This window comes from Myiozetetes cayanensis, unplaced genomic scaffold (genome assembly GCF_022539395.1).
Source record: "Myiozetetes cayanensis isolate MyiCay16 unplaced genomic scaffold, myiCay2020 scf12, whole genome shotgun sequence".
Taxonomy (NCBI): Eukaryota; Metazoa; Chordata; class Aves; order Passeriformes; family Tyrannidae; genus Myiozetetes; species Myiozetetes cayanensis.
The window spans coordinates 24,478,640-24,497,994 of NW_026086826.1; the positions used below are offsets into that span (position 1 = coordinate 24,478,640).

Consider the following 19,355-nt stretch of genomic DNA (forward strand, 5'->3'; position numbering starts at 1 on the left):
GTGGCTCTGTGCCCCACCCCAGCACCCCTAGGGCAGCTCTGTGCCCCATTGGGTGCTGCCTTTCCTGCTCTCGCTGTTTCAGAGCCCCCCTCCAACACCAGGCAAGCAGCACCGAGAACAATAAATACTGTAATAAATAGAGAAATCCCTGTCCCGTGGCACTGCTGCGGCAGCAGGCGGTGCAGCCGGGGTCCTGGGGTGCCTGCCCGGCTCTGCTCTCCCCAGACCCCTTCAGCGTGGGCATGTGCCAGTGCCCCTCTGGCTGAGATGAAGTCAGCTCTGTCCCATAGAAGCACTGAGTGTTGGGGACAGAGCAGTCAGTCCTTGACGGTGCTGTCCCAGTGACAGGTAAGCGTGGCTGTGTCCGGCTGTACCTTCCATCCTGCTGGCTCGACGCTGAACCTGGCAGGGGGCTGGGGCTCCAGAGCTGAGAGCCCTCCTCAAAGCTGGGGAACAGCCCCACAGTCAGGGCTGTGGGACAGGGGCTGGTAGCAGGCTGGAGTGTCACAGAGCCCCTCGTGATCAAAGTGGCCTTTGGAAACTCAAGACCAAGACAGCAGAGCAACCTTCAGCAGGTAGGACACGTTCCTGGAGGCCTGGGCTGAGGGCAGTGCTAGGATCACCTTGAGGCCCTTGCAGGCTGGAGAAGACAGGCAGGGTGAAGCCCTTTCCGTGTTGGGCGTGAGAAAAGGCTGTTCTGGTGAGCAGCAAAGTGGTCCCAGAGACTCACAGAAGCCTAGGGGAGCTGCAGGTGGGCGGAAACCAAGGGCTAAATCAAACCACGCCAGTAGGATGAGACAGTGTCACAGGCCCCAGCGGCCCTGGGCTCATCGCCAGGGCCTGTGTCCCTGCCAGGTTTGAGGCTGGAGCCAGCGGCCAGTTCTCACACAGTCCCGTGGCCCAGTGTGTGCAGACAAAGCGGCGTTTCGTGTCCTGCGTGGAGGGTGGGCGAGGCCCTGGCTCAGATGGGCTTGTACAGCAGCGTGGTGACATACTTCTTCTTGTAGCGGTGCGTGGCGCTGAGCACCATCACGCCGTCCTGCGAGAGGCACAGTGTCAGCGGGGGCACCGTGGCACTCCCGGGACAGCCCTTGGGAACAGGGCTCTGGGGGCTCAGGGAGCTGCCCCAGCCCATCCCTGCTGTCCCGAGTCTCACAGCCTGTGAGACACATCCAATGCACAACAGGATGCCAGGGCAGAGGGGCTGGTATGGGGCTGCTCAGCTCCACCATGGTGCAGGTAGGCAGTTGAAGGGAATTGCAGGGAAGCCACAACCTCCACCCCTGCATGTGCCACACTTCAGTGGGCAGCCATGCTGCCCTTGTGTGGGTCCTCTGGTCCCATTTCCACCCCAGCTGTCCAGGTTCTGTTCCCTGCAGGTGCTGCAGACTCCTGGAAGCCACAGCAGCTCCCATTCCCTCACCCAGCAGCCAAGTGGGACCTGCGCTTACCTTGATGGAGAGCGCGTAGAGGTGATTGAGCATGACGTGGTTGGGTTCAGGCAGGAGTGCTGGGTCACACTAGGAGGAGAGAAGTGTCACAAGGGAACAGCAGAGCCCTGATCTCCCAGCCCTAGCCAGCACAGGGAGCTGCTGCCTCAGGCAGCTTGAGCCTGCTGGTGCCTCTGGCTGTTCTGAACAGGAACAGAGCTCAGCTAAGCACCAGGAGAACAAATCAGCGTGGCTAATGGGAAAAGTGATGCTTTTCCTAGGAAATGCCAAAGGCCAGGCCCCAGCCAAGGGGAGATCAGGCTCCCTGCAGACAGGACTTCCCTTCCGCCCCCAGTGCAGCTCTCCGTGTGGGCACTGTGCTGGTACACACCGAGATATTGGTGTCCTTGTTCAGGATGACCTGGAGGAGGTGAGGCGGGAGGATGGGTGGGGATTTGAAGCGCTCCTCAGGCCGGTATACGTACATCTCTTGGCCGTAAGGTCCAGGTGGTGAGCTTGATAAGTCTGGAGAGAAGAGAAAGGAGGAGACGTGAAATGGGTAAAGCAGGATGGAAGAGCACAGAACAATATCCCAGAAGCTGAGAAGGACCCAGCAGGACCTTTCAGGCACAAATATCTTCCACAAGCCATGGCCAGGTATCTATCCTTTAGCAACAGTTAAGCCTTTTCACAGCAGAAAAAGCAGCCAAGTGAGCCCTGGGCATTATCAAGCAGGGCTGTAAGCTGGTCCATGCACTGACACAGCACAAGCACCCTGTGGTACCCACCTCAAGAGCCCTGCACATGTTCTCGGCCCAGCCAGGTCCCTCTCCCACAGGAAGCAGCTGGTTTGTCCCAGGGCTGTACCCTTGGCAGCAGGGACACAGGGATCAGTTTGCCTGCATGCTCTTTGTACTGCAGGACTGCCTGATGAGGGGGTCCAGGAAAAGCAAATGGAAACTCTAGACTGAGCAGCTGCTCCACACATGGGAGGGACCACAGGAGCTTGTGGTCACTGGAAGCTGGACTGGCCGCATCTCCCAGCTGTATCTGATCCGATAATTTTGGAACAGCCAGCACCCAGAAGGGCTCCATCTCTCTGAGCTGCTGCTGCCTGCTGGCTTCTCTCCAGCAAAGTGCCACTTGCCCGGGCTGGGAAAGGACATGGAGCTGAGCTGTATCTGAGATGGGGTTGTATCAGGGCCCAACACACGACTGAGCTGCCTGCCAGCATTACACACCAAGCCAGCACTGCCGGTGCCTGCGTGGTAACCTAACCTGCTGCTGTAACACAAACAGAGAGGGAGGTCTGCAACATGCTACCACTAGTACAAATTACCTTGGCATGAAAACCAAGAGCAGCTGCTGAAAATAACCTGGATCCTGCTCTCACCTAGCTTGTACCCTGGATCAGATGACTTACAGTTGCTCAGACAGACAGGGCTGATGTTCCCAGTGTTCACCAGTCCAAAACGGCTCCCTCAGCCGGCTCTGCTCCGGTGCTAGCACAGAACAAGTTACACCAGCACAACCCCTCCAGAGAGACGAGGCCTCAGCTGTGGGTTGCTGAGGACATGGTGCCAAACACTATTCATCCTGAATGCAGGCTCACACCTCTGCCCAGGGGGTCTGTTCACCCCAGAGCAGCAAGTCTCAAAGCAGAGGAGGTGGAAAGCAGCACATGCAAAGCTGTAATGCCACAAAACTCACCCCGACCTGAGGTTTCTGAGCTCTCCAGGGAATCCACCTTCAATGCATCGAACACCTCGAAGTCAGACTTCTTGACGTGGATTAGGTTGTTAATCGTCCCCATCTGGCTGGTGACCACGGGCTGCAGAGAACTGAGGTAAGAATCTTCCTGTGTTCACCTCCAAACGAAGCACACTCAAGGCTTCCCAGATCCTCCCAGCCCAAGCTGTCTTCGCTTCGCTACCTCAGGGCACATGTGGTTGGTGTCTAGCTCTGCTCTGTGCTTGTTTACCCTGGGAGGATTTCCCTTTACTCCTAGGCTCCTACATCACCTCCTATTTTCATCCTCCATCCTGTTACATGGGTGTGTTCTCCTTGCCATGCTGCTACTGCATGATTCAGTTTGGAGAACCTGCAAGTGAGTGATGACCCCACGGCCAATCTTCCCACGTAGACAAATTCTCTATGGGATTTAAAGGCTTTCTGGAATTTCCCTGCCCCTTCCCAATGCTTCCCCATAAAGCATGACTAAGTCCAGAGGAACCAGCCTCTGACAGAACTCAGGGGGTGGAGGTGTCCCTTTTAATTTGGCAGATGATCTCCTCTTCTTCCTGTTCCCTCTCTGGTGCAGTTACATCCTGTCTAGTTCCCTGAAGAAGACAATATCTGTAGGGATAAAGCATTGAGTGTTACCTCAGAGGGGTCATGGACCCACTGGCCATCCACAAAAAATTTGTACTGGTGCTCTCCTTCTGGGAGATCCAGGATAGCAACGAAGTCGTTGTGGCTGCGCAGAGAGAAAAGATGTGCATCAGCATTACCCTGTTGATGCTCTGGATGCTGCACTTCCACGGGGCCCCAGGAATCGGCACTGCCCAGCCCCTCCCACCCCAACATCTTCATGTAGGGCTAGGCTTGCTCATCGTCAGTGACCTGAGGCACGGCCACAACCGGCACGAGCATTCCAAGCACTAGCATGGCTCAAACTCCTGGGAGCCCAGCTGCAAGGAGAGGAGGAGGCAGTCCAGCCATCCAAGCCCAGAGACACTGGATATGACAGGCACCCTGTGCAAGGCACACTGGGGAGGATGCATGGGCAAAGCTCCTGGACCTGTGCTGGCATGGCAGGACGAGAGCAAGTGAGGCAGCTCTGTTTGTGAAGTCTGCAATTCTGGAAGAATTGCTAGGAGTCCTACACAGAGCTTCCATGTAAATCACAGACTTGCTGCAGAACAGCAAGAACATCATTAGGGCAGAAAGACATGTGAGGGACAACCAACCAACCCCACTGGCAGCAATACAACTAGGCATGGGGAAAAGCAACAGCCAAGGGGAGAGCTGGCAGCTTTCAGAGCACTGCTGCATACCTGGGCAGGGCTCTGCTGCCAGGACTGACTCCTGCATGACACACAGCTGGGCAAGCACAGTGGCCTATCCCATCCTGTCCCTCTGTTTCACAACTTCCCACAGTCCCTGCAGGACCATCAGGGAAGGAGCTGACTATATATATGTGCTCAGACTCCCAGCTTGGATGAACGGGAAAAGCCAGGTGAGCAAAGGGAACAGTGACCAGCATAGAGAAGGGAAAACATTCCCTGCAATGGAGCAGAGGAGCATATAGAGTGACCTGAAGGACTGGCTACCTCTTGATGAGTGGGATCTTGGTGCTCCAGTTGTTGAAGGATCCAGAGATGAAGACCTCTTTGCCTCCATCGGCCCAGCGGATGACAGTTGGACGAGCCTGTTGGGATGGTTTCACCGACTCCTCTAGATCTGGCTGCCATGACACAAACTCCTTGTCCCCAGGAATCTGAGCAAAGAAAACCAGAGCCTGACTAAGACACGAAGACAACTATGAACACATTCACTTCCCCCTGGCCTCTACCACCACGCCTGCACATCCCAGACAGGAGCACTGCAGAGCTCCTCCAGCCTCCCAGCTCCCCACAAACCCCTCGCGAGGCTGGGAGCGCAGCCCCGCACAGACAGTGAGCTGAAGCTGCAGAGCAGAGACAGGGAAGGGAGCGGCCAGCCCCTACCTTGGAGTCATGGGAGCTGAAAACACTGGGGTCATCGGTGCTGCCCACCATGATCTTGTGCGGGTGCTCCTTGGTGGGGTGGGAGGCACCGGAGCCGTCTGAGCGGTGGGACTTGGAGCCATGGCGCTCCCCGGACACTCGCTCGCTGGTGGTGTTCCCCATGACAGCTCAGCAGCCCCTGTGGGGGAGAGAGAACAACACTGTACCTGTGCACATGGGCTCTGGCAGTGAAGAGAGGAGCAAAGGCGCCATTTCCCAATGCTCTTTGCCAGCGGAGATGGACAGCAATCCTAAAAAAGGCCCCAAGTTCATTCCCACTACCAAGTTTGGGAGCTGAATGCTCAACAAACAAGACAGCTTGAATTAATTATAGCCGTATCCTTAAGAACTGTCACTCTAGTTAAGCTGGTAATAATTAAGACTCCAAAAACAATACTAATTCACCTATGCTCCACATCAGCCCTCGGCAGCCAGTAGAGTTGAGGGGCTGATGGGAAAAATAAAGGCAACCTTTATTGGCAAATCATTGTTTGGCATTAACAGAGCCTCTTTCACAGTCCCCCAGTCAGGCTCTACAGACAAATCCCCTACATCCAGCCAGAAAACAACCAGAGAGTGAAAGTAGCAGCTGTTTTACAGCTCCCCACAAGTCTCCAAGAGCTCACAGGCAGAAGAGCAGAGTCTTGTGCCTGGCAAAGATGACAGGGAGCATTTAAAGTGTCCGAGTGGAATCGCCCAAGCTGGAGCTTGTCCAAGGAGTGGGGCTAATGTTGTGCTGTCTGCAAAAAGCTCAGCTCTCAGCAGCACTCACTTATGATTCACCAGGCAAGCCACAGTGTCAGCTGCAGCACAGCACAGCGAGGAGGTCCGCTTGTTGTGACTGAACCAGCGGCACCGCCGCGAGCACTCCGGCATCTGCCTGGCTGTCTGGAGGCACGCAATGAGGGAAGGGCAGCCCCAGCCACCTCAGCGTCCCTCTGCAGCTGGAGATGGGCCTCCATCCCAAATCTCACCCATCTCAGAGAAAGCAAAACAGAACAACTGACCAAGCCACAAACAACTACACACCTCTTGGAACAAACAACAAAGGCACCGCAAACTACGCAGGACTCTTCAGGCCTTACCCAGTTCTCAAGGGCTGAGATGGATTGGGGCTCTTGCCTGCTTTCCAGGCTTATTTTGCAGCTTTCAGCCTACTGTGGGCTCTGTGGAACAAGGCAAGGGGATAGCCAGCCTTGCTTCATGTGCTCACTTGCGACATTTGGAGGTTTGTTTAGAAGATCAAGTTATACGAAGGGTGCCAGGCAAGGCTGCCAGCCAAAGCCAGGCTTTAGAACATTACAAAGCAATTACTGAAGTATTTCTTAAATCCTGAAGGCTAAAAGGCAGCTCAAGAGGGCAGTTAACCCACACCTTCACCCTTCTCAGTGCAGATCAAGTGTATCTGATGATCCAGGTCAGGGGAGCTGCACCTCTTGCTCTGACATTTTCCCCCTCTGCTCTGAGGAGGCTCAGCCAGCTCTTCACAAAAACTGCCCCTGTGCCACTAACCCGTTGTTGAGGAGTTTCCTCCCCAGTACCTCCACTAAGGATCCCTCACTTCTTATCTACAGGGAGGAAGGCAGGAAAGGTCGAACATTCTCTTGTACCAGGACAGACTTGGGAGATACATGAAGGTGTTAACAGATCTGAAGCTTCTGTTTCTCTTCTCTAAAAGGGATCCAGTCCCTCTGTCCCTAACAGGTCATGCTCTCCAAACACCTCCTGAGGTTTATCCCAACCGGTGGCTCCTTTCTGGTGTGTGCCATCTGAATCCCCTGCATCGAACACACAGGCACCCTGCTTGTGCTGGGACAGCAGCCTGTGTGGTATGTGGCTTTGCTGAATCAACTTCTACAGCTCAAACCCTCCTTGCAGCTGCACCCAGACCAGCCCTTGTAGCACGGCACGCTGTGATGGTGTGACACTGGTACGTCCGAGTCACAGATGGCCGCGCTGCCCACACCAGAGCCCAAGCAAAGCTCCGCGGCGTCTCGGCGCATCGGCTCCCAGTTTGGCAGCGAGCCCCTGCCAGCCGCAGCCGCAGCGAGGAGGGTGCCTGCCTGCCCCACCGCAAGGCTCCTTCGGCTCCAGCCAGCCCCACCTCCCCACTCCGAAAACGACAAGCGAAATACACCAATTCCCGCCGGGATCTGTCCCGCTCGCTGCCTCTCCTCCCCGGCCGGTGCCCCGCACCGGGAAGCCCTGTGCGGCACACGAGGGGTCTGTGCACAGGGACGTGGGTCTCTGCCCGGCATCCCGCCGGGACGGCACCTCCCGGCGCTGCCGTGGCCCGGGGGAGCCCGATCCGCCCGGGCTCTCCCTCCTCCTGAGGTTGCCGTAAGGTTAAGGGGATGAGCTGGGAAAGCGGGGGAGGAAAATCTCCCTCCGAGCAGGCAGGGCTGGGGCAGTGGCGGGGCTGCCACGGCGGGTTCGGCCAAACCACCCGCGGCTCTGCCGTGGCCCACGGGAAGAGCGGGACGCACCGGCAGGGACGGGGCCCTCCCGAGGGGCTGCGAGCCGGAGTCTGCACCGGTGCGGGCTCCGGGACACCACCACACCCCTAGACCGCTACACCGCACGGCCACGCCCGGCCCACCGCCCCCCGCGGCGGCGCCCGCCAGCCGCCACCCTCACCGCCACCCACCCGGGACACCCCGCCGCCCCCGGGCCCGGCCGCGGCCCAACCCCACCTGCCGCCGCCGCCGCCGCCCCGCTCTCCGCCTCCGTCCAAGATGGCGCCACCCCCGCCGGCCGCTGCGGGGCGCTCTGGCCCGCCCCGCCCCGCTCCGCGGCCGCGCCCCGCCCCGGACCCGCGGCCCCGCCGCCGGGCACCCGCCATGTTTGCTGAGGGCGGCCGGCCCGTTGTCGCTAATGGCGCGCGGGCGGGCGGGCGCGGGGCCGCACGGCTTCACCCCCGCCGGCGGCCATGTCTGCTGAGGGCAGGGCGGTGCCGGTGCCGGGGATGTTCGGGGGGCTGCGGGGAGCGAGCAGGCGGGGTGCTGCTCCTGGGCTGGGCAGACGCCTCAGGATCGACCCCACAGACTGAGACAGCCAAGCAGTGTGGTCCGTGGTCCCCCTCGGCATAGAGACAAGCTTTATTGTCCTTTTCCTGAGGCGCGTTCCCAGTTTCCCACCACCTCAGCGTGACCTAACCCGCAGACACAGCTTGTGGTGCTGCCGGGCCGGGATTTAGGAGAGGGAAGTGATCCCCGTCCTCAGAGCAGCCCGCGACCAGGACGTGCATATCCCTGGCACAGCAGGAAGACGGGACAGACCGGGCTGCACCTTCAAGGAAAGACTCCCTCCGTGCCTCCGGGCGCGGGCGGCACACCTAGCAAGGGGCAACAGACACATGCCCAAAGGAAAAGGAAAAGATTGCCGGGACGACCCCGCTGTCTCCTTCACTTTAGGCTAAGGAGAGCGCGAGCCGTAGGCGAGGATGGCCGCAACCACGCCGAGGATGCCGAAGAGGACAGTGAGGATGCGGGGCAGGGCGCCGGGGCGGGCGCTGCCCCGGGGCTGCAGGGCTCTGACCACACGCTGCCGCTGGGTCAGGATGGCCTCCCTGGCACCCGCCCACGCACCCGGGCCCCGCAGCCGGTACTGGTACGGCGTGCAGGGACCGAAGGCCACCTCCAGAGCCAGCTTGGGGTCCGTGAGGAACAGGGTGAGCAGGTTGGGCTTGACCCCCAGCTGGCAGGCGAGCTCATCCATGTAGGGGATGTAATCCACCTGGATGGTGTGCCGCTGGCTCTTCACGTACCTGTGGGCGGGGAGGAAGGGCAGGCGGGTTTGGCACATGGGCACGGGGGTAAGGGTGGCAGAGGTGATGCTGTGCAGGGTCCTTACCGCTTGGCCATTTGGTCCTTGGTCCGTGTGATCTCAGCCAGCATGTTGGCAAGTGGCGGCAGGTCCTTCAGCCCTGGGGAGGAGGAGGCTGTAGCTGGAGGGAGGGCTGTGCTCCTACGGCTGTCTGCATGGCTCAACCAGGCCTCTGCTTGCACATGTAAGCCTTTGGGGCTTTGGGGAAGTGCCGCCACCTCAAGAGCAACGTGGGAGGCATGGGCAAAGAAAGTAATGGTTGGAAAGGAAAGGGAGAAGGTGGTTTGCAGGCAACAGGACCTATTAGTGGCCCCCACAAGAGACAATCAGTGCAAGACTTGTTGCAAAATACAATGCCGGTTTTTGTCCTTGTGAAGAAGCAAAAGGACGATAAAAAGGTGAGTGTGGGGAGGCAGCATGTGAGGGGATGCCACCAGCTGAACACCTCGTTCTTGTTGTGGCTAGGGAAACCTGGCTGCATCTCCCCAAAGTTCCTGACTTACCCTTGAAAACTTGTGTGGCCCAGCGACACTGGAGCTCGGAGATGGGCATGATGGCACCCAGGGGCTGGATGAGGCCAATGAAAGCCAGCGTTGGCTTTTCCAGCTCAGGGGGGAACATGAATTTGTAGAGGGGGATCTGGTTCTCCACCACCTTCACGCACCCCTCGAGGAATGGGAAGGAGAAGCTGTATCCCGTGGCGAAGACGACGACATCAATGTCTTCCCTGGTGCCATCCTCAAAGATGGCCGATGTCTCCGTGAACTCCTGGATGTTCGGCTTCACCCGCACCCTGCCCGAAATGATGCGGTTGGGCAGGTCGTCGTTGACGGTCGGGTGCTGGTCAAAGATCCTGGAAGGCACAGACAGACCTTGTATGGGCTTGGGTAGTGGGACGGGCAGCAGGATGGGCATTGCTGGGACAGGTACCTGGAGTGCTGCCAGGGCACTCACCTGTGCTGGGGCTTGAGGCCGTAGAGTGTGTGGTCAAAGCGGGCGTTCAGCTTCCTCTCCATGAAAGAATTGGTGATGTTTTGAGGCAGCAGGCTCAGGTGGAGCTGCTTGAAGCGGCTGATGTTGCTGAAGTCAAAGGGGTACCCGCTGTCCGCCACCCGGTGTAGCACCCAGGTCCCACGCTTGGTGCTGAGGAAAACCTGGGAGAAAGGAGAACAAAGATGGCAGCATCCTGAGACCATCCTGAGACCTTGCTCCAGGTACAGGGATGCCAGCACAGCTGCTGGGACCACAGTAGACACCACCACTGAGAGGGAACGTGGTGCTTGTGGCTGGTGCTGGAGGGAGTCCACAGGGGTTGGTGGGGGGAGGATGGGTGCTCTCCCATATCAGGGTCTGAATAATAAGCACCCCATCCCTGTTGGCTGTCCCAGCAGACCTGTTTGGCTGTTTGGCTCAGCTCCACTGCGATATCGACGCCTGAATTCCCGATGCCAACCACGACCACCCGCTTTCCCAAAAAGGGCTGTGGGCTCTTGTAGTCCCGGCTGTGCAGGTACCAGCCCTCAAACTTTTTCAGCCCTGGAAGAGAGAGGGAAGCCATACTGGGCTGGGATGTGGGGCAGGAGAGTGGTGGCCCCCTGATCAGATTGGTGCTGTATTTTGGGAACAGGCTGGGACTAGCCCTGGGGTAGTGCCCAGAAAGGCGGTGGCATCTCCAGCCTTGGAGTTTCTCAGTGTGGCCCTGAGAATCCTACTCTGGCTTTGGGGCTAGCATAACTTGGAGCAGGGCTTGAACTGGATACTTTTGTGCTTCCATACCAAAATCCTCCTGTGGTTCCTGTCTGGTGCCATGTACTGAGACTAGAGCAGCAGCTGGGGTTTGTGCCATATCACCAGACCCTGGTGATGGTGTCCTCCAGCCTGTTCCCCAGCCAAAGAGGGTCTCCACAGCTGAAAGCTTTCCAGGTATTTTTGTCTGGCACCCAAAGGAGAAGGCCAGCATGAGTACCGAGCTCTTAAGCTTGGTGAGGACCTGGAGAGCCCAGCATGTGCTTGGCCAGCAGTGTGGAGAGGGAGCCTGTCTCTGGTGGAGGAGGTACACTGGCAGCAGTGACATCTGCCAGCAGGATGCTCTGGGTGCTCAAGCAATCCCACCTGGTGTGTTAAACTTCAGAGGCATTTTTGGTAGCACCCAGAGCAGGGTGGAGGCTGAACTGGAGAGGAGGGTGGTCCCAGGGATGTCAAGGACCAGGCAAGCAGCCTGTGGGGCAGTACCTGGGAAGGTGTTCAGTGGGAGATGTGGGTCAGTGTGGTGCCCGCTGCACACCAGCACGGCGTTGAAGACAGCCGCCTCCTGCTTCCCCTCGCTCTCCGTCACCACCTCCCACTGGCCCGTGGCAGCAAAGTCGGGGCGCTTGGACACGCGGCACACGCTGGTCTGGGTGCAGGGGGAGTGGGCGTCAGTCACCCTGCGCCCCTGGCCCCGCTGCCACCACCCCTGTGGCCCCCCAGCTCTCACCCTGAAGCGGATGTGGCGGAGCAGGTCAAAGTGCTGGGCGTACATGCGGAAGTACTCCATGATCTTGGAGTTGTGCATGTAGTTGGGGAAGTCCTCGGGGATGGGGAAGTCACTGAAGCACATCATCTCCTTGGAGGTGTTGATGATGACGGAGCGGTAGATGCTGGCACGGCCGTCCTCAGGGTCCTCCTGTGGAAGTGGGTCGCGGCTCAGCGCTGGCCAGGGACTGCAGGGCCACCTACCCGCCCTGCCTGGCACATCCCTGTGCCTATGAATGCTGGATTAGGCCACAGGTGATTGTAGCACCCATCCCTGCAGTCTCCCACGAGTGAGACCACCCGCCTCAAAAATGGGGAAGAGGAAGCTCTGGGTTGGTGACAACCAGGCAGTAGTGACAGCAGGTCATGGTGGTCTCGTGCCTCAGTTTCCCCACTCCTTGCCCCTATGAGGTGATGCATTCCCAAACTTGCCTGTGGCGTCACTGCCGCAGCTGCCACATCAGGTCTTGCCGGTTGTGGAGCCAGCTCCGGTGCTTCCTGCTGGGTGGCTGCTTCTGCTTGCCAGGTCTGTGCCTTAGCAGCTGGATGCTGCTTCCCTGGCTCTGCCACACCAGTCCCATTCCTGACCCATCATGGGCAGGACCAGCAGGCTGTGACTGAGCCACTCCCAACCCCACACTGGTGTGGTGCCCATGTGTGTCCCCCCGGCCTCTCCCAACCCCACACTGGTGTGGTGCCCATGTGTGTCCCCCCGGCCTCTCCCACCCGCATATCAGGGCACGGTGGGAGCACTGGTATTCTTGTTGGTGGGTCCACGAGGGAAGTCAACAGCCTTATTAGGTGGGTGCAGAAACAAGCTCTGGTGCTTTCCCTGAGAAAGGGAGAGCCAAGGCACAGAGGAGGCAGCACTTGGTGCCTCTGTGTGGGTGAGCAGGGATGGGAGTAAAAGTGATTCCAGGGAAGGGCTGGGAAGGACAGAGGCTGGAACAGACAGTAGGGTCAGATAGGACAACGAGAGGTGGGAAAGGGCTGGAGGGGACCAAGAGCAAATCAGCAGAGCAAGAGGTGGATGAGACCAGGAAGGGAGGGATGGGAAGGAAGAAGGCTGAGCTGGGGGAGCAAGCCCTGGGATGAGGTCCTTGGAGAGGGTCTGTGCTGCTGCTGGTGGGAAGGAGATGGGTCCCATGTGCCCAGCACACCAGCTGGCACCACGGGGACCTTCTGCTGCCAAGTTGTTTTACTTTCCTGTTGTTCACCTTGGAAATCTGCCTGGCACGCGCTTGCAAAGCAGGGGAGTGGTGCTTCGCTATCTGCCAAGAACCCATCCCAGTCCCATCCGTTCTGCTGCCGTGAGGCAGGCTGGCAAGCATGGGCCTTACCTCGAAGCGCCAGAGGCCCCCGATGTCCTTGCTCCTCTCAAAGCAGGTGGGCTCCAGCCCCTCATCCAGGCAGCATTTCAGGGCACACAGGCCAGAGGCACCGGCACCAATGATGGCTACTCTCTGGGCAGCCATGTCCCACGTTCTGGTGTTGGCAGGGATTCTGGAGAAGCTGTGGCACTGAGCAGGTTGCAGAGCCTGGCGGGCTACACCAGGGAGGATGCACAGTGCTGCTCAGTTTGGGAGTGACTGTCCCTGTGCTTCCTGTGGGTGGCCAAGGGCAGCTAGGGTTTCATAAGATGTGTTTCTTCTAGACACGATCTACAGGTTCCCCCCACCATTCTGCCACTCCCCCTGTCCGTGTTTGCCCTCCCCAGGAGGCTCATTAGATTCTGTAAGCACCTGATGATGCTGGCACTGCTCCAGGACTTGCTGGGCAGGGCAGAGATGTGGCTGTGCTCCAGATTTCAGCATGGAAAACAAACTAGGAGGATGCTCAGGTGGTTGGCGGTCATGCCAGCCCAGATGTGTGGTGGCCAAGACTCCTGACACCACTCTGGATACCCATCCCACCCAACCATCTTCTGGAGGGGCTGTGTGCAGGTGACGAAGGTGGCACTGAACTGTGACCCTGTGACCTGCTCCGGTGTCCCACACCCTGAGCGAGGCTGTCTTCCTGTGGATACACACAGGTGTGTACGTGTGTACTGCTGTGGGCCAGTGGCACGGCGACGAATTCACACCCATGAGCATTCCCCTGGCACACAGTGGGTCGCGATATTGTCAGTAACAGGACAATGCCTGGCTGTTTAATGCATTTATGCAGTTAGGAAGTGTGCAGTGCCTTTGCTGCTTAGCTTTCACGTGTGTATGCCAGCAGTGGCACAGCTGGGTTACACGGGACAGAAAAGCCCAGAGCACTGGCTGAGAGGGACTGGATTTTACCCTTCATGGGAGAAGGTTTCCTTCTCTGTCCCTGGCAGCAGCTCTACAGGGAGAGGCACAGCATGGGGGTCCAAGCTTTATTTTGGCAGCTGGGGGGGTTCTGTGCATCCCGAGCTCATGGTGTGGTCACAGTGGGGCCGTGCCAGGCAGGGGGAAGGTTTCTGCCAGCACTGGGGTGCACAGACTGCTGTAGGGCAGGGGTGACCAGCCAGCCCCTTGGCACATTGCAGACCCTCCCCTCCCACGCTTGCAGGGCACTTAAAAGTAAGCAAAAACAGCAACGAGGATGGCCACGGCCCCGAGCACCTTGAAGATGAGGGGCACAGCAGGGGACGAGACATGTTCCTCCACGTGCCGCGTCTGCAGGGGCTTGATGATGCGCTGCTGCTGAGTCAGGATGGCCTCCCTGGCACCCGCCCACGCACCTGGGCCCCGCAGCCGGTACTGGTACGGCGTGCAGGGACCGAAGGCCACCTCCAGAGCCAGCTTGGGGTCCGTGAGGAACAGGGTGAGCAGGTTGGGCTTGACCCCCAGCTGGCAGGCGAGCTCATCCATGTAGGGGATGTAATCCACCTGGATGGTGTGCCGCTGGCTCTTCACGTACCTGTGGGTGGAGAGGAAGGGCAGGTGCTGGCAGCAGAGCTGGCAGATGCCCTGCACACTGGCAAGGCAGTATTGGATGGACCACCACGGGGAAGGATTGGTGGGCTGGGGGTGTGTGGCCAACCACATCCCTGACATCTCTTGGCATGAACAAATGTGCTGGGATGCAGCCATGGCACAGGATGGGTGCCCATGGGCAGCTGTGCCCACAGCAGCCCCCTCCCTGTTCCTGTGGGGACCTTACCGCTTTGCCATCATTTCTTTCTTCTGTTTGATGTCAGCTTCCATGTCGTGCCGTGGGGGCAGCTCATTCAGACCTGGGGAAGGTGAGCCACAGCATGGAGGGGCTGCACCCTGCTGGCCACGGTGGCCTCTGTGGTGCTGCCCTTGGCTGGGTGCTGCGCCCCTGCCGGCACCACCATGGCGGGTGGTCTGGCACCTGAGGCATGTCTGAGCTCCTCGGGATGGGAAGGAGCAGCCCACGGAACACAGGGTATGGATGTCTCTGTCCCTCTCAGGCAAGAGCCCATCTCACCGTGAGGGCTGCCAGCCAGGATGCCACAGACTCCCTGACATGACTGGGCACCATCTGCCCCTACGCCAGGGCTTCAGGCTCAGGCTGCAGCCACGGGACAGGTTTGCCTCACTTACCCTTGAAGACGCGGGTGGCCCAGCGACACTGGAGCTCGGAGATGGGCATGATGGCACCCAGGGGCTGGATGAAGCCGATGAAAGCCAGCGTTGGTTTCTCCAGGTCAGGTGGGAACATGAATTTGTAGAGGGGGATCTGGTTCTCCACCACCTTCACGCACCCCTCGAGGAATGGGAAGGAGAAGCTGTATCCCGTGGCAAAAACGACGACATCAATGTCTTCCCTGGTGCCATCCTCAAAGATGGCCGATGTCTCTGTGAACTCCTGGATGTTCGGCTTCACCTGCACCCTGCCCGAAATGATGCGGTTGGGCAGGTCATCGTTGATGGTTGGATGCTGGTGGAGGACCCTGGAAAGTACAAGGAGCCATTAGAGCACTGGGGAGGGAGTGTCTCTGTTCTGTGTCCTGCTCCAGCCACTGCTCCCTGCTCTGGGGATGCTCATCCCTAGGGATGCTCATTGTCAAAGGGCTGGTCCTGCAGAGATGCTCAGCAGCTGCCCCTGCACTGGTGCCATTAAGGGTCCCTGGAAGGGGCAGTGGTGGCTCCCTCGAGCACTGCTTGGGCACAACACAACTGTTAACCAGGTTTCCAGGGCTGGAGCCTCTTGGCCTGAGCCCAGACACAGGGAGCGTGGAATGGCCAAGGAAGGCTGGACACAGAGGGTCCCTCCTGGGCAGGGGGAGTGTTTGCTGATACCTGTGCTTTGGCTTCAGGCCGTAACGCGTGTGGTCGAACCTGGCGTTCAGCTTCTTCTCCATGTAGTCACACGCCAGGGACGGGCTGAGCAGCTCCTGCAGGAATACCTTCATGCGGGTGGTTAAGACGGTGTCGATGGGGTAGCCCTCATCTCCAACGCGGTTGAAGATCCACGCACCCCGGCGGGTGCTGAGGAACACCTGGACAAGGAAGAAGCATCACCTCCTGAAGGCAGTGATGGTCCTGGCGGGCTGCCCCAGCGGGGACATGTCTTTGCCCTGGGATCACTCTGCTTTGTGCTTGCTGCCACACTGGGCAAAGACCCAGAGGGCAGAGGGAGCTGGTGATGGGCATCTAGCAGGGAGAGGTAGGGAAGTGCCACAGGGGTAGCCTCAGTCTGGGGCTCAGGGAAGAAAATTGGGGTCCGTGTGGGACTGACTTTCAACTGCCGCCACTGCCTGGCGCTGGGACTGGCAGGTGCCAGCAAGGCCAAATACAGAGAGTGCTGGGGTAGAGGAGTGGCTGTGCAAGTGCCTTGGTCCTGGTGTCCTTGTGGAGCCAGCAGTGTCCCATGGTGGGCTGCCCTGCCCACTGGGACCCTTCTCCTGCTTCTCACCTGCTTGGCCGTTTGGCTGATCTCCACAGCCAGGTCTGACCCCGAATTCCCAATCCCGATAACAACGACCCTCTTGTCCCTGAAATCCTGAGGATCCTTGTAGTCTCGGCTGTGGAGGTAGCGGCCACTGAACTTCTCAATTCCTGTGAGCAGGGAGAAGATATGGCTGGCTTCCTGGTGCCAGGCTGGAGGATCAGTCCCCCAAAGACTGAAGTGGAGATGCTCCCTCACCCCACCAAACCACTCCTGGGGAGCATGGGAACACTCCTGAAGTCAAAGCAAGGCAGGGAAATGCTAGGGCTGAGAGGAAAAGCAGCAGGGAGGATAGGGACTGTCATGGCTGAGCTTTCTGGGGTGTCTCCTCATGCAGAGCAGGGCAGTACCTGGGAAGGTGTTCAGTGGGAGATGTGGGTCAGTGTGGTGCCCGCTGCACACCAGCACGGCGTCAAAGACAGCCGCCTCCTGCTTCCCCTCGCTCTCCGTCACCACCTCCCACTGGCCCGTGGCGGCAAAGTCGGGGCGCTTGGACACGCGGCACACGCTGGTCTGGGTGCAGGGGGAGTGGGCGTCAGTCACCCTGCGCCCCCTGGCCCCGCTGCCACCACCCCCGTGGTCCCCCAGCTCTCACCCTGAAGCGGATGTGGCGGAGCAGGTCAAAGTGCTGGGCGTACATGCGGAAGTACTCCATGATCTTGGAGTTGTGCATGTAGTTGGGGAAGTCCTCGGGGATGGGGAAGTCGCTGAAGCACATCATCTCCTTGGAGGTGTTGATGATGACGGAGCGGTAGATGCTGGCACGGCCGTCCTCGGGGTCCTCCTGTGGGAGCAGGGCATGGCTCAGCACTGGCCAGGGGATTGATGGGGAGGAATGGCTGGGGTTGATTGTGCTGCTCCTTTACATGGAGCCCCTGCCCTCAGCCTCACCCAGAGGACCCCACCGTGGCTGGCTGCATGCTGCCCCACCAGACACCACTGATCCCTGGGGGCCACTGTGCTGACCCCACCAGAACACGTGGCTGGCAGGGTTTACCTCAAACCTCCAAAGGCCTCCGATGTCCCGGCTCCTCTCGAAGCAGACGGGCTCCAGCCCCTCCTGCAGGCAGGCTTTGATGGCACACAGCCCGCTGCTGCCCCCGCCGATGATGGCCACCCTCTTTGCCATGTTGGGCTTCACCACCGAATCTCTGCCTGGAGACAGTGCCGGAGAGTGAGGCTGGGAGGTGCAGCTATGCAAACTTTTGGCCCTGTGCACCAAAGAGGCCCTGAGTTGAGAGGCAGCCCCCCCGAAGTTTGCCTGGGGTTGTGAAGCAGCTTCTATTCTCCCCCTATGTGGGGACTGGCCACTGCTGAGTTTTGTACTATCTTAGTGTTGCCTCTGGATGCCCTGGGGAGAAATGCTACCGAGTGCCGGGCAGCCTGAAAATCTCCCTGCCCATGCCAAGTCCCAGCGATGGAGGCACACTAGAATGCCTTGCCCTGTCATGGAGCCCGATGGCTCCTTCCCAGGTGGGTGACAGCCCCTCTGCCTGCCCTTCACCCTCTTCCTTCCCCGACGTGATGCCCGTCCTGCTGCCCCGGTACCCATTTCCCGGGGAACATCCTCAACGGGGACACCCTCCACGGGGACACCCTCCACCGACCTGCGGCTGTGGGAGCAGCAGCCCAGGGAAGGCGGGCGGCAGGCGGGGAGCCCCTCGGGGGTCTCTGCCGTGAGGCCGGACCGCGGCCTGGCTTTGTGGTACGCAGCGGCCGTGAGCGGAGCCTCCCCCTCCGTCACTCCTCCCACGGCGCCAGGGGAAGGAAGCCAGGAGGCGGCTGGCTCCCGGCCGCCTGCTCGGCTGTTCCGGGAGCGGCTGTCGCTACAGCCTGGACAGCGGGATGAGGAGCCGTCCCGGGCGCCGTGCGGGGAGACAGACACACAGCCCATCTCCGTGGCGTGCGTGCTGAGTGAACAAACACTGCCCTGACCTTTTACCTCTGGGATTATATGGATCAGCCCAACCCTGTTTATCCTGGTAGCCGAGGGCACACGCCGTTCTATGTGCTCCGGTGGCACTCGGCAGCGTATCGCCCACGCCCCCCGTGCCCCTGGGCTGGGCGTGTTGGCACAGTGTCCCTATAGCCGCGGCTCAGGGTGGTGGGGCCAGCTAGGAAAAGGCTGTCCCCGGCAGCAGGAGGCACAGACCACGTGGATCCAGAGCTTGCTGCTGACTCCTAGTACACTCACAGCCAGACAGCCCTTCTGGACTGCAGTGGAAATTTGTTCTCCCATGTCCAGGGAACTTCATCCCAGAGACGAGCAAGGCACAGGGCTGTGGAGGAGTCAAGCTCTGCAGCTGAAATGGCTTTAACCTTCTAAGTCTCACAGTATGTCTGCAGTAAGTTTAATAAAGCTCTCTCTGTACCTTGCTGTTGGCAAGGGCTGATCTCTGCCCAGGGCAGAGGTGCTGAGCTGCCAACCCACACACTGTGCCGGCCCGTCAAAAAGCATCGAAAGCATCTTACCAGGCAGGGGGATCAGCACGGGTACAGCAGTGTGGCAGCACTGGCAGTACTACTCTCCCCGCTCCGCTCTCAGCTGGCTTCTGAGTCTTTTGCAAGCTTTGCCCAGGTTGCACAAGGGTGATATGTGCAGGAGACCTCTGAACCCCACTGCTATCCTATCAAACCTTTTGCAGATTGCCTCCAAATTTGCTCTTCTCTCTACAGGAGGTTGCACTGCTCTGGACTTTGCCGTGCTGTGCTTGGGCTCATGCCATGGCATTTCAGTCAAGACCAGCTGGTTGATGTCCATGGGAAAGTTACAGTTCCTCATGCCTGGCAAGCACCCAGGATATACAGTGTGGGGGGCAGTGTCTGCTCTGGGCTTCCACAGTAGGCAGGGGTGCTACGGGACAAGCAGAGCAGAAAGCACCAGTCTACTCCTTCTTATCAGGGGGTTAGTACTCATCTTTGGAGGAGCAAT

The 19,355-nt window shown here is 59.2% G+C and overlaps 2 protein-coding genes across 7 annotated transcripts; both read right to left on the minus strand.

Moving 5' to 3' along the window:
• Positions 1-116: 116 nt before the first annotated feature.
• Positions 117-7,933, minus strand: PRKAB2 (protein kinase AMP-activated non-catalytic subunit beta 2). Of its 2 annotated transcripts, XM_050306788.1 has the most exons (8): positions 7,891-7,933; positions 5,159-5,336; positions 4,763-4,929; positions 3,813-3,906; positions 3,141-3,261; positions 1,822-1,955; positions 1,452-1,520; positions 117-1,039 (listed from the first exon to the last, which is right to left on the minus strand). In XM_050306788.1, exons 2-8 carry the CDS (start codon positions 5,318-5,320, stop codon positions 962-964), a joined length of 825 nt encoding a protein of 274 aa, XP_050162745.1. In that variant the 5' UTR covers positions 5,321-5,336; positions 7,891-7,933; the 3' UTR covers positions 117-961. The 2 variants fall into 2 exon arrangements, with proteins under 2 accessions (XP_050162745.1, XP_050162746.1); XM_050306789.1 differs by lacking the exon at positions 7,891-7,933 and having other exon boundaries at positions 3,147-3,261; positions 5,159-7,174.
• A 333-nt stretch (positions 7,934-8,266) lies between these two features.
• On the minus strand, positions 8,267-19,051 carry LOC126635469 (flavin-containing monooxygenase 5-like). Of its 5 annotated transcripts, none has more exons than XM_050306779.1 (9): positions 18,896-19,051; positions 17,421-17,578; positions 17,019-17,207; positions 16,774-16,936; positions 16,391-16,533; positions 15,775-15,974; positions 15,076-15,425; positions 14,669-14,741; positions 8,267-8,963 (listed from the first exon to the last, which is right to left on the minus strand). In XM_050306779.1, exons 2-9 carry the CDS (start codon positions 17,550-17,552, stop codon positions 8,612-8,614), a joined length of 1,602 nt encoding a protein of 533 aa, XP_050162736.1. In that variant the 5' UTR covers positions 17,553-17,578; positions 18,896-19,051; the 3' UTR covers positions 8,267-8,611. The 5 variants fall into 5 exon arrangements, with proteins under 5 accessions (XP_050162736.1, XP_050162737.1, XP_050162738.1 ...); XM_050306780.1 differs by having other exon boundaries at positions 17,421-17,634; positions 18,896-19,032; XM_050306781.1 differs by lacking the exon at positions 18,896-19,051 and adding an exon at positions 18,031-18,154.
• Between the last annotated feature and the right edge of the window lie 304 nt (positions 19,052-19,355).